This window comes from Marmota flaviventris, chromosome 5 (genome assembly GCF_047511675.1).
Source record: "Marmota flaviventris isolate mMarFla1 chromosome 5, mMarFla1.hap1, whole genome shotgun sequence".
NCBI lineage: Eukaryota > Metazoa > Chordata > Mammalia > Rodentia > Sciuridae > Marmota > Marmota flaviventris.
Window position 1 is genome coordinate 109,670,709 of NC_092502.1, and position 12,603 is coordinate 109,683,311.

At 37.7% G+C, this 12,603-nt stretch overlaps 1 protein-coding gene across 1 annotated transcript in view; it reads left to right on the top strand.

Moving 5' to 3' along the window:
- Iqgap2 (IQ motif containing GTPase activating protein 2) overlaps positions 1–12,603 on the top strand; it is a 296,887-nt gene that overhangs the window by 171,808 nt on the left and 112,476 nt on the right. Inside the window, exons 6-9 of the mRNA XM_027927746.2 lie at positions 6,246–6,313; positions 6,640–6,753; positions 7,458–7,636; positions 10,006–10,093. Of these exons, the coding sequence (XP_027783547.2) occupies positions 6,246–6,313; positions 6,640–6,753; positions 7,458–7,636; positions 10,006–10,093 (449 nt within the window). The remainder of the gene's footprint in view (positions 1–6,245; positions 6,314–6,639; positions 6,754–7,457; positions 7,637–10,005; positions 10,094–12,603) is intronic.

Genomic DNA, 12,603 nt, shown 5'->3' on the forward strand with positions numbered 1-12,603 from the left:
TGGTCACAATGGTGAATTCAATTATTATCTACAATATAATCAGTAGGTTTGTAAAAGGGTTTACAGTTTCTGATGGTGGACAAAGAATCAGGGGTGAGGTGTAGGAAGATATGCTGAGGAGGTATGAGGTGAGGATATAGAGTTATTATATTTTAGGAAGTGTGAAAGAGAAACTTAAAGAAGATGGTTAGTAGCAGGAAAATAGAGGGGTGGTAATTTTGGGTAGACAAGAGGGAAGACAATAGAGTACATAAGAAAAACATGTATTTTAAGAAAAATAAAAATGTTAAAATAGTGAAAATTGGAGAGGAAAAAGCAAAAAAAAATTAGAAGAATATACAACATATCTACAATATACTATTTAGTTGTCTCAGTCCTCAGTATCCTAATTCATGCAAAGTACTTGGTTTCACATATGTTGGGGATATGAGGGCGTGAGACTAAAGAGGGAGAAGAAAGGAGAAAAAAATCTCAGGAAGAAACAAGGATTGTTTTGGTTGCAGATCAGTATCTTTCCTGCTTCCCTTCTCATCCAATAGGTGGGGTTGTCTGTTGGTAGTTGGTATCTCTGCCCTCAGAATGGTAGGGGTTACCAGAATGTGAGGGTTGGTCTTGGGTGCAGGGCACCTGGAAGTGGGATATGGCACCTACCACCAGTCCCATTGGAAGACTGCACCTCAGGGATCTCCTTTGGGGTCTGCTCCTGTGATGTGGATGCAGGTCTCATCCTCTCATCTTGCCTGTAGACCTCACAGTTCCTGCTGTCTAAATTAGTCTCTAAAGTGTATCTCCCTCTCCCTCTCCCTTTCTATTTCCTAATCAGGAACCTTTCTCTCTGGGGGCTTGTGTGTTGCATTCTGGTGGCTGCGCACCTCTTGCAGAGGGTTGTTTTGAATTGGGCAGTCTCTGTGCTGAGTTAGTGGCTGCTGGGGGTTGGGGGGAATTAGAAAACTATGGGTACCTGGTTATCCAGTGTTACAAACTGGTAGTTGCCCTGATTAAAGATGGTGATGGAGGTGACCCAAGACGGAGGCAGCTGCTTTCAGCAATGGGGTGTCAAGTCAAGTTGGGGGAGCCGGGAGATAGCATTATACGATGCTTTCAGAGATGAGCTCTGTGATGTGCAATTTTGTGGCTATTGGCTTTCTTCAGAGACTGTGATGTCCCCAGGTGCAGGCAGGCTACCGTGAGTAGGGGACTATGGCAGTAGCTGCCGAGTCTCAAGATGGAGGCAACTGGGGGACCCCCACATTAGTAGATGGGGGTCTACACGGGAGTGGTGGCCAGAGTACCTGCATGTGGTCCCGCTAAGGCACATGCAAGACCTGAGTGGTTGAGTAGTCAGAGTCAGGTGTCCTTTTCTAATGCTGAGGCCAGGGGCCCCATGTGCATGGCCACTGTGATTCCTGTGCGGGATCACTCTCAGCAAAGCATTATTCCCACTAATTGAGACCCTGGTCACAGAGTGACACAGAATGCTCTCTCTCTCTCTGGCCCGCAATCTTGGATCCCCAGACCTGAAACTTTTAATGTTAAAAAAAAAATACACTTAGGAAAGGGAAGTTACTGGTGAATAAGATTGATCAAATTATATTATATGCATATTCAAACATGACATAACAAACCCCACTATTATGTATAATTATAGTGAACAAAAAAGTAAAAATGAAAATTTTAAAAGTGTACGTACAGTAAAAAGAATGTCATCCAGAGATTTGAACAACTCCTGACACAAAACAAAAAGAAGGAATTGGATTGACTGAAAAACAATATGGGAAAAGCCCATAATCCACAAAACAGAGGGAAGCATCAGAATTAGGAGCTTCTGTGGGGCTGGCTCCAAGAAGAGAGCCAGAAAGAGAGCCTCAAATCAAGAAGTCATCAGCTTCAAGGAGCCTCTGACCATTCCCGAGAGCAGCAAGCATAGGTGCTGGTGGAAGCAGAGCCTCCCAGTACCCAAGATACCCGATGGCCTCAAGAAGAGTCAGGGAGACCCCAATCTCAGAAGGAAAGACTCTGACAACCTCCTGGCATCAGTCCCACTGTTTTCCCATAGCCTCCCTAGTGCTGGCTCCTACCATGGGGGTTGGCAGTCAAAAATGGACAGATTACAAATCACAAACCCCAAGATAAGTGCCACATCAAAAGATGTCAGAGGTTTAAAGGAAAATGACACTGAAAGAGGCATTTGATACCACAAACAGAACTAATATCTAAGGAAGAGATGAAAAAAAAATGTACAATTGACAGTCATCCAATTTATACACTTAACAAATATTTATTAAGCACTTATACATAGCAGAACCAAAGATAGACTTTTTTTGGTTTTGCTTTTTTTTTTTTTTCTTTTTTCTTTTCTTTTTTTGACAGTGCTTGGAATCAAATCCAGGGCCTCCCACATGCTAATCAAGTTCTCTACCACTTACTCCCCCAGATCCAAAGATAAAATTAGGAAAGAGGAAATTTTGTATAGATAAAACTAGAAAAGAAATTAATAGAATTTATATTTATCTAAATTATCAATGCATAATACAAAAATAAATTTTGGATCTAAAATTTTAGATTATCTCAACATTATGTGGGTAGAGAAATAGAAGTGGAACTATGTAGAATAATAGATACTAATTAGCTTAGGTTTGCTATAAAAATATAAATTTTAAAGTATATTAAAATTTTAATAGGATATTAATATGATAATACACATTAAAGAGAACACATTTAGTACTTAAAATAGATATAAATTGCTAGAAGATATTTTATGGATGTCTGCTACTTAAGTTTTACTGTCGAATTTTCAAATTGACTCACCAACTTTTTAAAATATTTTTTTTCATGGGTTAGTTTAGATGTATATTAAAATTTGTAGAAAGGGAAGAGATAGATTTGCAAGTCAGGTACTATGAAAAAAGTTGGCACAAAGTTACATTTATCATCATTTGTTTATTGTCATTTCTTAAATAATAGTTTATTTTCCTCAAGGATTCTTTTTGCTGCTTGGCTATACCTATTAAATTCCACTTAATTTTGAAGTTCCTATTACTAGAAAGGTGCTAGTGAAGAGGATGATGTTTCATTAATTTCATGCATCCTTTTTATATTTTTTCTTTAACACATGTGTGTATGTATGTATGTGTGTATGTGTTGGGGATCAAACCCAGGGCCTTGGACAGTTAGGCAAGTGCTCTACCACTGAGCTGCATCTCCAACCCAGGGGCTGCCTTTCAACTGGAATATTTTCTCTATGTGAAATGAGTTGGGAAATGGCTCATAAAATATTATGGTTTACAAAATGTCAACATGGTGTCTTAATGATCTAGTTTAATTATAATGACTTGTTTAGCATGAACCTTTGGTAATAAAGTCCTCAATAGCTGTGTAAACAGTTTTGTATCTTTGATGATCTCAAAAGACCTAGAACTTAAACTAAAAAATGTATCCTGTCTTTCTAGCTTTGAATTATGAATATATAATGGCTGTTTCACATTGATGAATGACCAAAGTTTAATATATTTTTTTCCCTTAGACAAGATAGGAATATCACTTTGGAGTTTAGAACTGAAATTAAAATTACCACTTGTTCTTTGTCCTTTGGTATAATTTTGAGGTGAGGAGTAAAAGAAAGGACCTCGCCTCCACTCAAAATTCTTAAAATTTGAAAATTCAGTAATACACATTTCCTGGAAGAAATGTACATGGTCATTATATCTTTAACCTCATCACTAATGAAGGAAATATAGACTTAACATGCTGTTGCTATTAGATTGGGAAAGGATTTATTTATTTATTGGTTGATTGATTGGTCGCTGTTTTTGGATTGAACCCAGGGCCTTGTACATGCTAGGCAAGTGCCCTGCCACTAAGCTATACTCCCAGTCCCTAACTGGGAAAGTCTCTGCTGTTATTCTGAGGTGATAAATGGACAAAGAAAATGGCTTTCACATGACTTGATGACAGTCAACTTCACACATCTGCCATAAGCCACACCTGGCACCAGTTGCTTAGGATGAGAGTCTTTAGAGGCCCAGCAAACTGGCAGGACAGCTCTCCCTGGGAATCTTCCACATACTCCACATGGTTGTCTACATAGCCATCTAGAAGCTATTCTCCGGTACACTAGCAACAACTTTGGTGCTAAGAAATGGGAGTCATATAGGCAGGTTCAAGCCTCCTGGCTTAAAAGCTTCACTCCCCTGGGAGTTGCTGTCTATTATAACTACTTTGTCCCTACTACATAGCTTTCCATTTCTCTGCAAGGTATATATCAGTTATAAAGGTTACTGAACTCAGGAGGGCCGAAAGATATGGTGCATGTTGGGTATATTTTGATTCCTTCAGGTCAAAATATACTGATCAATCAGGTTACCACCGCCCCCCCCCCCAAGTGGTGAAGCTTGGTAATGAAGTTGACAGTGTACCTTTACTAGGTTCCTAGGAGAACAGAGCTAGAAAATTAAGTCAAGCCAGGCATGGTGGTACACACCTTTAATCCTAGTGTTATAGCCAGCTTTTCATCACTGTGACCAAAAGACCTGACAAGAACATTATAGGAGGAAAAGTTTATATGACTCATAGTTTCAGAGGTCTCAGTCCATAGATGACCAATTCCATAGATCTGGGCCCAAGGTGAGGCAGAACATCATGGCAGAAGGATGCAGTGGAGGAAAGCAGTTCAGAATGTGGCAGCAAGGAACCACAGAGAGCTCCAGGTGCCAGAGATAAAATATAAACCCCAGAGGTGTGCCCCCGTGACCTTCCTCCTCCAGCCACACCCTGTCTGCCTATAGTTACTGCCCAGTTAATTTATCAGAGGATGAATCCATCGATGAGGTCACACTTCTCATAATCTAATCATTTCATCTCTGAACCTTCTTATATTGTCTCACACATGAGCTCTTGGAGGACTTCTCATCTCTAAATCTTAACACTCAGCAAGTCCAAAAACTTAGGCAGGAGGATCATAAGTTCAAGGTCAGCCTGGACAACTTATTAGGAAGACCCTATCTCAAAATTTTAGAAGGGCTGGAGATGTAGCTCAGTAGTAAAGTGCCCTTGAGTTCTCTCCCCAGTACTACCAAAAATATATATATCTTTTGAAGTTAACTTTAAAAATCTCACAAAGGGACAAAAGGGCTTTAAAAAAAAAAAAAAAAAAAAAACTTTCTCATAAATGATAAGTGAATGTAATTTTAAAAATCAAATATTGGCAAAATACATTGAAAGTTTTCAATGTTGTATACATTTTCAATCTGGAAATTTGGGTGATTTTAGAGATTTATTATAAAAATAAGAATATAGCTGGGCATAGTGTTACACACATGTAATCTCAGCCCCTCAGGAGGCTGAGGCCAGAAGATTTCAAGTTCCAAGCCACCCTCAGCAACTTAGCAAGACCTTAAGCAACTTCGGAAGATCATGTCTCAAGTTTTTTTTTTTTTTTTTTTTAAGGCTTAGTGGTTAAGTGCCCCTGGGTTCAGTTCCTATTACACACCCCCGCATAAAGATATAGCCAGGCAGGGTGGTGCATCCCTGTAATCCCAGGGACTTCAGGAGGCTGAGACAGGAAGATTGTAAATTTGAGACCAGTCTCTGCAACTTATCCACATGCTGATTTAAAATAAAAATAAGGGTTGGGGTTTAACTCAAGGGATAGAGCACTCCTGGGTTAAGTTGTCAGTACAACAGCTGCAACAAAAATAAAATCCAAGCTGTACTTTCAATCAAATAAGAATCTTGTAAGGAATATTCGTAGAAATGTTGGTTGTATTTATTACCTGCTGTTTTGTATTAGCTGAATTTCTTATTCTCCTTACAAATGAATGATGGAGTTAGTTGACACAATAGAAATGCTGTGTATTAAAGACCAGCTCTTCCACTTAGACTGGAGTTCTAAGTAGTTCATAGTTCCACAGGGACTATGCCACCTTGGCATGCACTTTCCTCATCTGTAAAATGAATAGATTGGATATGGTATGTCTTAAGTCCTTCTCAACTGAAGATTTATGATAAGCCAGCTGTGCTGGTGCATGCCTATTATTCCAGCAACTGAGGAGGTTGATGCAGGAAGATTGAATGTTCAAAGTCAGCTTGGGAAAATTTGTGCAACCCTATCTCAAAATTTAAAAATATAAAGAACTAGGAATGTAGTTCAATGGCAAAGAGCCCCCAAATTCAATCCCCTGTAACCCCCCCCCGCCCCACAATTATGATGATAAAAGTTCCTGATAATTTTGTGCTTTGTCTTTCAGTTTATATCTGTTCAAATTAGGAATAGCACCCCAGATCCAGGATTTGTTGGGCAAAGTGGACTTCACAGGTACTATTCTTTCTCTCTCTATATATATATATGTATTTTTTAACAATCTGGTTACTAAAACAAAGTACCGAGACTTTCTTTTTCATTTTGATGTTGTGGATTCTTTTGTTAACCAGAAGAGAAAACTTACCTGTCTTGTTTTATTCAGCTGGATGCCCTTTCCCCATGTTTGTGTGATGAGACTCTCAGGCTGGACTCTTCCTAATGCCCTTGTTTAGAAAGTGCTTCACCTTCCAGAGGAGGCATTTATTGATATGAATGTACTCATTCCTGCTGCCATCTCTCTCTATGTGGCTTTATTTCATTTTGTTATTGTTCTTTTTTAGAGGAAGAAATCAGTAATATGAGAAAAGAACTTGAGAAATATGGAATACAAATGCCATCTTTCAGCAAAATAGGTGGTATTCTGGCCAATGAACTGTCTGTGGATGAAGCTGCATGTAAGTCTATCTAAAATCCAAACATATCATTGATATGCAATTTACCCATACTTTATTTTTTTCTTTTTATGATGTAAAATAGTATATTTAGAAGATATTTTAAGAATGCTGAAAGTCATTATTGTATGTATTATAGTTAGTTAATTTGAGGATGTCTGTCAGAATGTAATCAAGTAATTGATTTTGAACTTTCAACGTTCACGTGTACAGGGTGAATTAAGAATTTCCAGAAATATCTTCATTCTCCAAAATATTTTTCTACATTCTGTGTCTTTACATTTTAGTAGTAGGGTACATTTGCTATGAATCTTTTAGGGTTACAAGCTAAATTAGAGGTATTCCTTGGAATCTACTTATTACTTTAAAATGTGCTATATTACCTTAACCATAGAGCATATTTCTGAACCATAGTTCATATCTCTGAATTCCTAATGATTGACAGTGCTTAGCTCATTTTAGCCATTCAGTGCAAGTTGAATAAACAAATAGGGCTTACTTAACAGATGCTGCAATCAGAACAAAAGACAAAGGGACATGAGGAAAGATTGTCAGGTACTCCATGATATCTCTGATGTTTATCTCTATCTCCATACTTACTAGAAGCCAAGGAAGACAATAAAACTGCTTGAGTTCATGTAATGTCAAGGCAACTGTTGATGTTGTCTTTTGTTGACAAAATTCTCTTTTTTCTCTTAATTTTGCAGTACATGCTGCAGTTATAGCCATTAATGAAGCTATTGAAAAGGGAGTAGCAGAGCAGACCATTATAACACTAAGAAATCCAAACGCAGTTTTAACTTTAGTGAATGACAACTTCGCACAGGAGTATCAGAAAGAACTCTGGGAAGCCAAAAAGAAAAAAGAAGAAAATGCAAGACTGAAGGTACTTACTAAGATTCTGAGTAATAAATACAGTTATGAATATGATTTACTAGTTTTAAAAAGCCTTACTTTTTAAAATGATATTTTAAAATCAACTTTCTTTGTCCATAGATAGTTGGTTTGGAAATGTAAGGGTGAAAGAAGACCATATACTACATACCAAAATTAGATAGACTTTTTTTTTTATGAAGAATATTATAGGTTGGAAGGATTGAAGGTCATGTCATAAACATACTCCTTATCCAGAAAACATAGAAGTAGTAGCCAAAGATCACCGTCAGCAGATCCTGTATTGGCCAAGTGACTTTGTATTTATTAGTAGAGGTGAATGATTTAATGTGGTAAAGTTTAAAGAGGGTAGTTTTTAATCTGCTATCTTAATTTTTTCCTAAGAGTTAACCCTTCATATATTTAAAGGTAGCAAATATGTCTCAGCAAGACAAATTGCTCCTGATCCTAACCCCATCTAACCAGTTATTGAAAGCTTTGTCCACACTGAGGACTTCTACTTCATCACCAGCTTTCTCTCATTGGGCTCTTTCTAGTCACTTTTAGCCACATTATTTTTATGGCTTTTCCTCACCTGGTAGCTTCTACCAGCATCCACTGCCTTGAGATTGTCTGCTCCCTCAGGTTATGTGTCTTGGCTGCCATGGTAGCCATCAGCCCTGATCTCTTAGTGTCTCCTCCTCTTCCTCCTTTTACACATAGAGATCCTTCCAGGTCCGACATTGATCACTTCTCTGTTTTTCCTCCATTGAGCTCATCTACTTGTTGAGGAAGTCACCTGTCAACTTTGTACAAGTTCCTTTCAAATAGGCCTCTCTACTACTCCTCCAGATCTCATTGTCCCTGTCTCCCAGGCCTTGTACTCCACCACAGCAGAAGAGTGCTCATCTCCACCCTCACAATGCTCCTCCCCCGAGTCCTTGGTTTGGAATGACTACCACCTTGTCCAGAACTCTTTGTGTACCCTCTGTCCTACTCATGGCTATATTCTGTCCTTTTTTTTTTTTTTTTTTTGCCAACTTAAATCCAGTGCCTGGTCTAGTCTCACCAAACTTGTCTTAGTGCTACCCTCCTGACCTTGTCATAGGACTCATAGCACCTTCCTCATGGGGTTTCCCTGATTCCTGTCATTTTCCAAGCCAACCCCTCTCAGAGCTTGAGTTTGCAAAATTAATCTTTAACTATAGATCTGATGTCACCCCACCCAAAACCTCTTCTGATTCTTTAGTGCCTACTGAATTAAGTACAGGTCCTTAGATTGGCCTTCAAAGGCCTCCATGAGGCCTAACTGACCTCTCCTCTCTACCTTTTTAGCTAACCCTGGACATATATTCCATTGATGGCCCAACATGGCAAGCTTTGTGACCTGTGTGACCAACTCCTGCTGTCTACCTCCTGTCACCCAATCAGCCTTTATGGTTACTCTGTTCCTCCAAACCCTCCTCAGTTGTTAATGCTTTTCAAAGTTTCCTTCCCAATTTAGTTTGAATCTGTTTTTTAATAGAATCTGTTCTGTTCTGTTGTGAATAATTGTTATTTGCATTCTTAATTTTATTAGATCAAATCAAGTGAAATTACCAATATTTAGCTGTTTTTCACTTTAAAAATTGACAAGACTGCCAGGTTTAGTGGTTCAACCTACTCAGGAGGCTGAGAGAGGAGAGTTCCAAGTTCAAGGCCCTACCTGGACAACTTAGACCATCTTTCCAAATACAATTTTTAAAAATGAGCTGGCGTGTAGCTCAGTGGTAGAATACTTGGCTCGCATGTGTGAGGCCCAGGGTTGAATCCCTAGCGCCCCCCCAACACCAAACTCCCAACAACAAAAACCCCAATTCTAAGTCATGAAGCCTAATATTTTCCACTTTAGAAGTTTAGCCTTTTTCTAAGAGTCAATGGATCTGTCCTTTGTAATTCTTGCTGAATGTCTCTCCCCTAGTTGCCTGCACAGAGCAAGCACTTCACAAGTGTTTGTACTGACCTGAAATGAAAACTAGTGGGTTATTTTATTTTTTTTTAATTTTTTTTATTGGTTGTTCAAAACATTACAAAGCTCATGATATATCATCTTTCATACATTTGACTCAATTGGGTTATGAACTCCCATTTTTACCCCAAATACAAATTGCAGAATCACATCGGTTACACACTCACATTTTTACATAATGGCATATTAGTGACTGTTGTATTCTGCTACCTTTCCTATCCCCTACTATCCCCCCTCCCCTCCCCTCCCATCTTCCCTCTCTACCTCATCTGCTGGGTTATTTTAAATCACTGCTTGCATTTTTGCATTCAAGTGTTGAGCATTGGAAAGATTTTATTGAACCTTAGGAATCAGTTGAAGACTTTGTTTTGCAGAATAGCTGTATTTCAGAAGAAGAAAGAGATGCATATGAAGAACTGCTGACACAAGCAGAAATCCAAGGAAATATCAATAAAGTCAATAGTAAGTAATGGATTATATGAAGGAAATGGATAGTTTTATAAGCTACAAACTTCCTTTACTAGAATCTCCAATTATGTACTTCCAAAACTGTTTTGTGTGATGAAAAATCTGGTAAATGTCAGTATTGCTCTTAATCATAATTTGACATTTGACATTTGGAGTCTTTTGGTGTACCTCCTCCCAGTCCATACAAAGTATCTCCAAGTACCCTGAAGTTAGTTTGATTCTACCTTCCTGTTTCATTATAGGTACAGTACACTTCATATTTTGAATCTGTCCCTTTTGGACTATTATTGAATGTTATTTAGTGAAAGATTATGACTGCAAGATTATATCTCCTTGCCTGTGATAGTTGATGGTGTTCTATGGAATTGTAAAAAATATTATTGACACTTACGCCTTTTATTCCTTCTCAGTCACTAGTCTTTAGTTTGCAAGAATTCTTTTCTTACAGCTTGTGTAGTTTTAATGCAAGAGAATAAGATTATAAGAGCTCCAATAGAAACTGGTTAGCATGTGGTACTTATAAGAGAGTAAGACTATCGATGGGCCACATTAAATTACACAATGCAGGGCTGGGGATGTGGCTCCAGCAGTAACATGCTCTCCTGGCATGCATGGGGCACTGGGTTTGATCCTCAGCACTACATAATATAAAATAAAGATGTTGTGTCCACCAAAAACTGAAAACTAAATATTAAAAATTAAAAAAAAAATTACACAATGGCAGGTTTTTGAGTCTCACTTCCCTGATCCTCTAGTTTAATTCCTCCTAGTGCCTTGCTCAGTTATGTGACTATAAAGAATAGAAAATTTGGGTGGTTAAAATAAACATATGCAAGTCAGACCCATCAATCTTGTTATTGACTTGACTCTTTCTTCCTCTAGTAAAATTTATTATTATTTGAGCCTCAGAAGAGGCAGCAAGGAATTCTACTAAACTTTTGTATTCTCTAGATCAATGTAAACAATGCATATATTCCCTCCAAAAAAAAAATGAATTCATGATAGAACATTTGGACCTAAAGCATGTGAACCCCACTGTCAAACTTAATTTGAAGTGTTCACTAATTACAATAGTATTAAATCTTCCCCTATAAGTAACTTCCTAAATGAGTTTGGAATATTTTTTATTGCTTTGAACACCTTCAAGGAAATGCACACCTGCAGGTGTTACTCAGAAGTCTGCTCCTAAGTTGCTGGGGAGAAACAAAGTCCCAAAGGGTTCAAACAGTAATCAAGGAAGCTCAAATAAAGTTAATGTCAATGTTTGGCAGTTAGCAACTGAGTAAACTTGAGAATTTAACTCACATACAATACAGCTGAGAGTTCTCAAGTGGCTTTTTTTTTTTTTTAAGTCAATACACTATTATTTGGAGGGTATATTTTTCTATTCTTCTATCCCTATTAAATCTGAATCAGGTTAGTGATGGTATATGATATTCCAATTTCAGGTTTCTCTTTCTGCTCTTTTTGAAAGCTGAGAATTTTCATTATAAGAAAAAATTAATATTGCCAGTAAGCCAACATCTGAAGCCCATAGCTTAAAAAGGAAATAGTTTCATAATCTTTTACCATCTTTTATTTTTGAAATGGTTACAACCACTAAAACAGTCTTTTTCATGTTAAATAAAATGCCTTATAAGTAAATATTTAATATACAATGACACAATTTCCTGCCTGCAAATTTAATGCCAAATTAGCTATACTTTTTTCCCCCTATTTTTAAGTAAAAGGCATTGGATGATTTGCACGTAATGGAATAATTAGCTGAAATTGATAAAGGGCATTACAATGTTTGGTGGCTTTAAATGTGCAGAACAAGATTATTCTGAAGTTTTTGATCTGTCCTCATCTAGAAATTTATAGCACGGTAGGACTGAAAGTAGTCATAAAAACAATCTGAAGCTATTTTGGTTGGTAATGTGACAATGAGACAGAGGAGCACTTTAAAATCTAAATAAAATATAGGTACTTTAACAAGCTCTTCCCCAGCAGTGTGGGTTATTACATTAAAATGCTGAGGCTTTGGGGCTGGGGCTGGGGCTCAGTGGTAGAGCGCTTGCCTAGCACACGCGAGGCGCTGGGTTCAATCCTCAGCGCCACATAAAACAAATAAATAAAGTTAAAAAAAAATAACTTATTAAACAAATGCTGAGACTTTACATTTGTAGCAGTCATTGTATTGGCCTAGGTGACAGCTTTGGTGGTAAAGCCAATGGTTCTGTCTTCAGAGATTTCAGTTTTGTTTAAACTGTGGTCATTTGGCTTTTGCGTTTGGCTCATGTGTTCCATTCATTGCACACTATATTATGTTAAGATCACGGCTGGAAATTTTATTAAAGGCAGTATAAATGAGTAAAGATGAAACTTCTTTAGAAGAAACAGTTTATTAAAAGGGTTTTAAGGGTATGGGTTTCTGGTAATATTTAACATCCAGTTATACAAACCCACGTAATAAAGTTCTCAGAGGTGAAGCAAGATCCTACTTAGAGTATTTCCAGATGCAG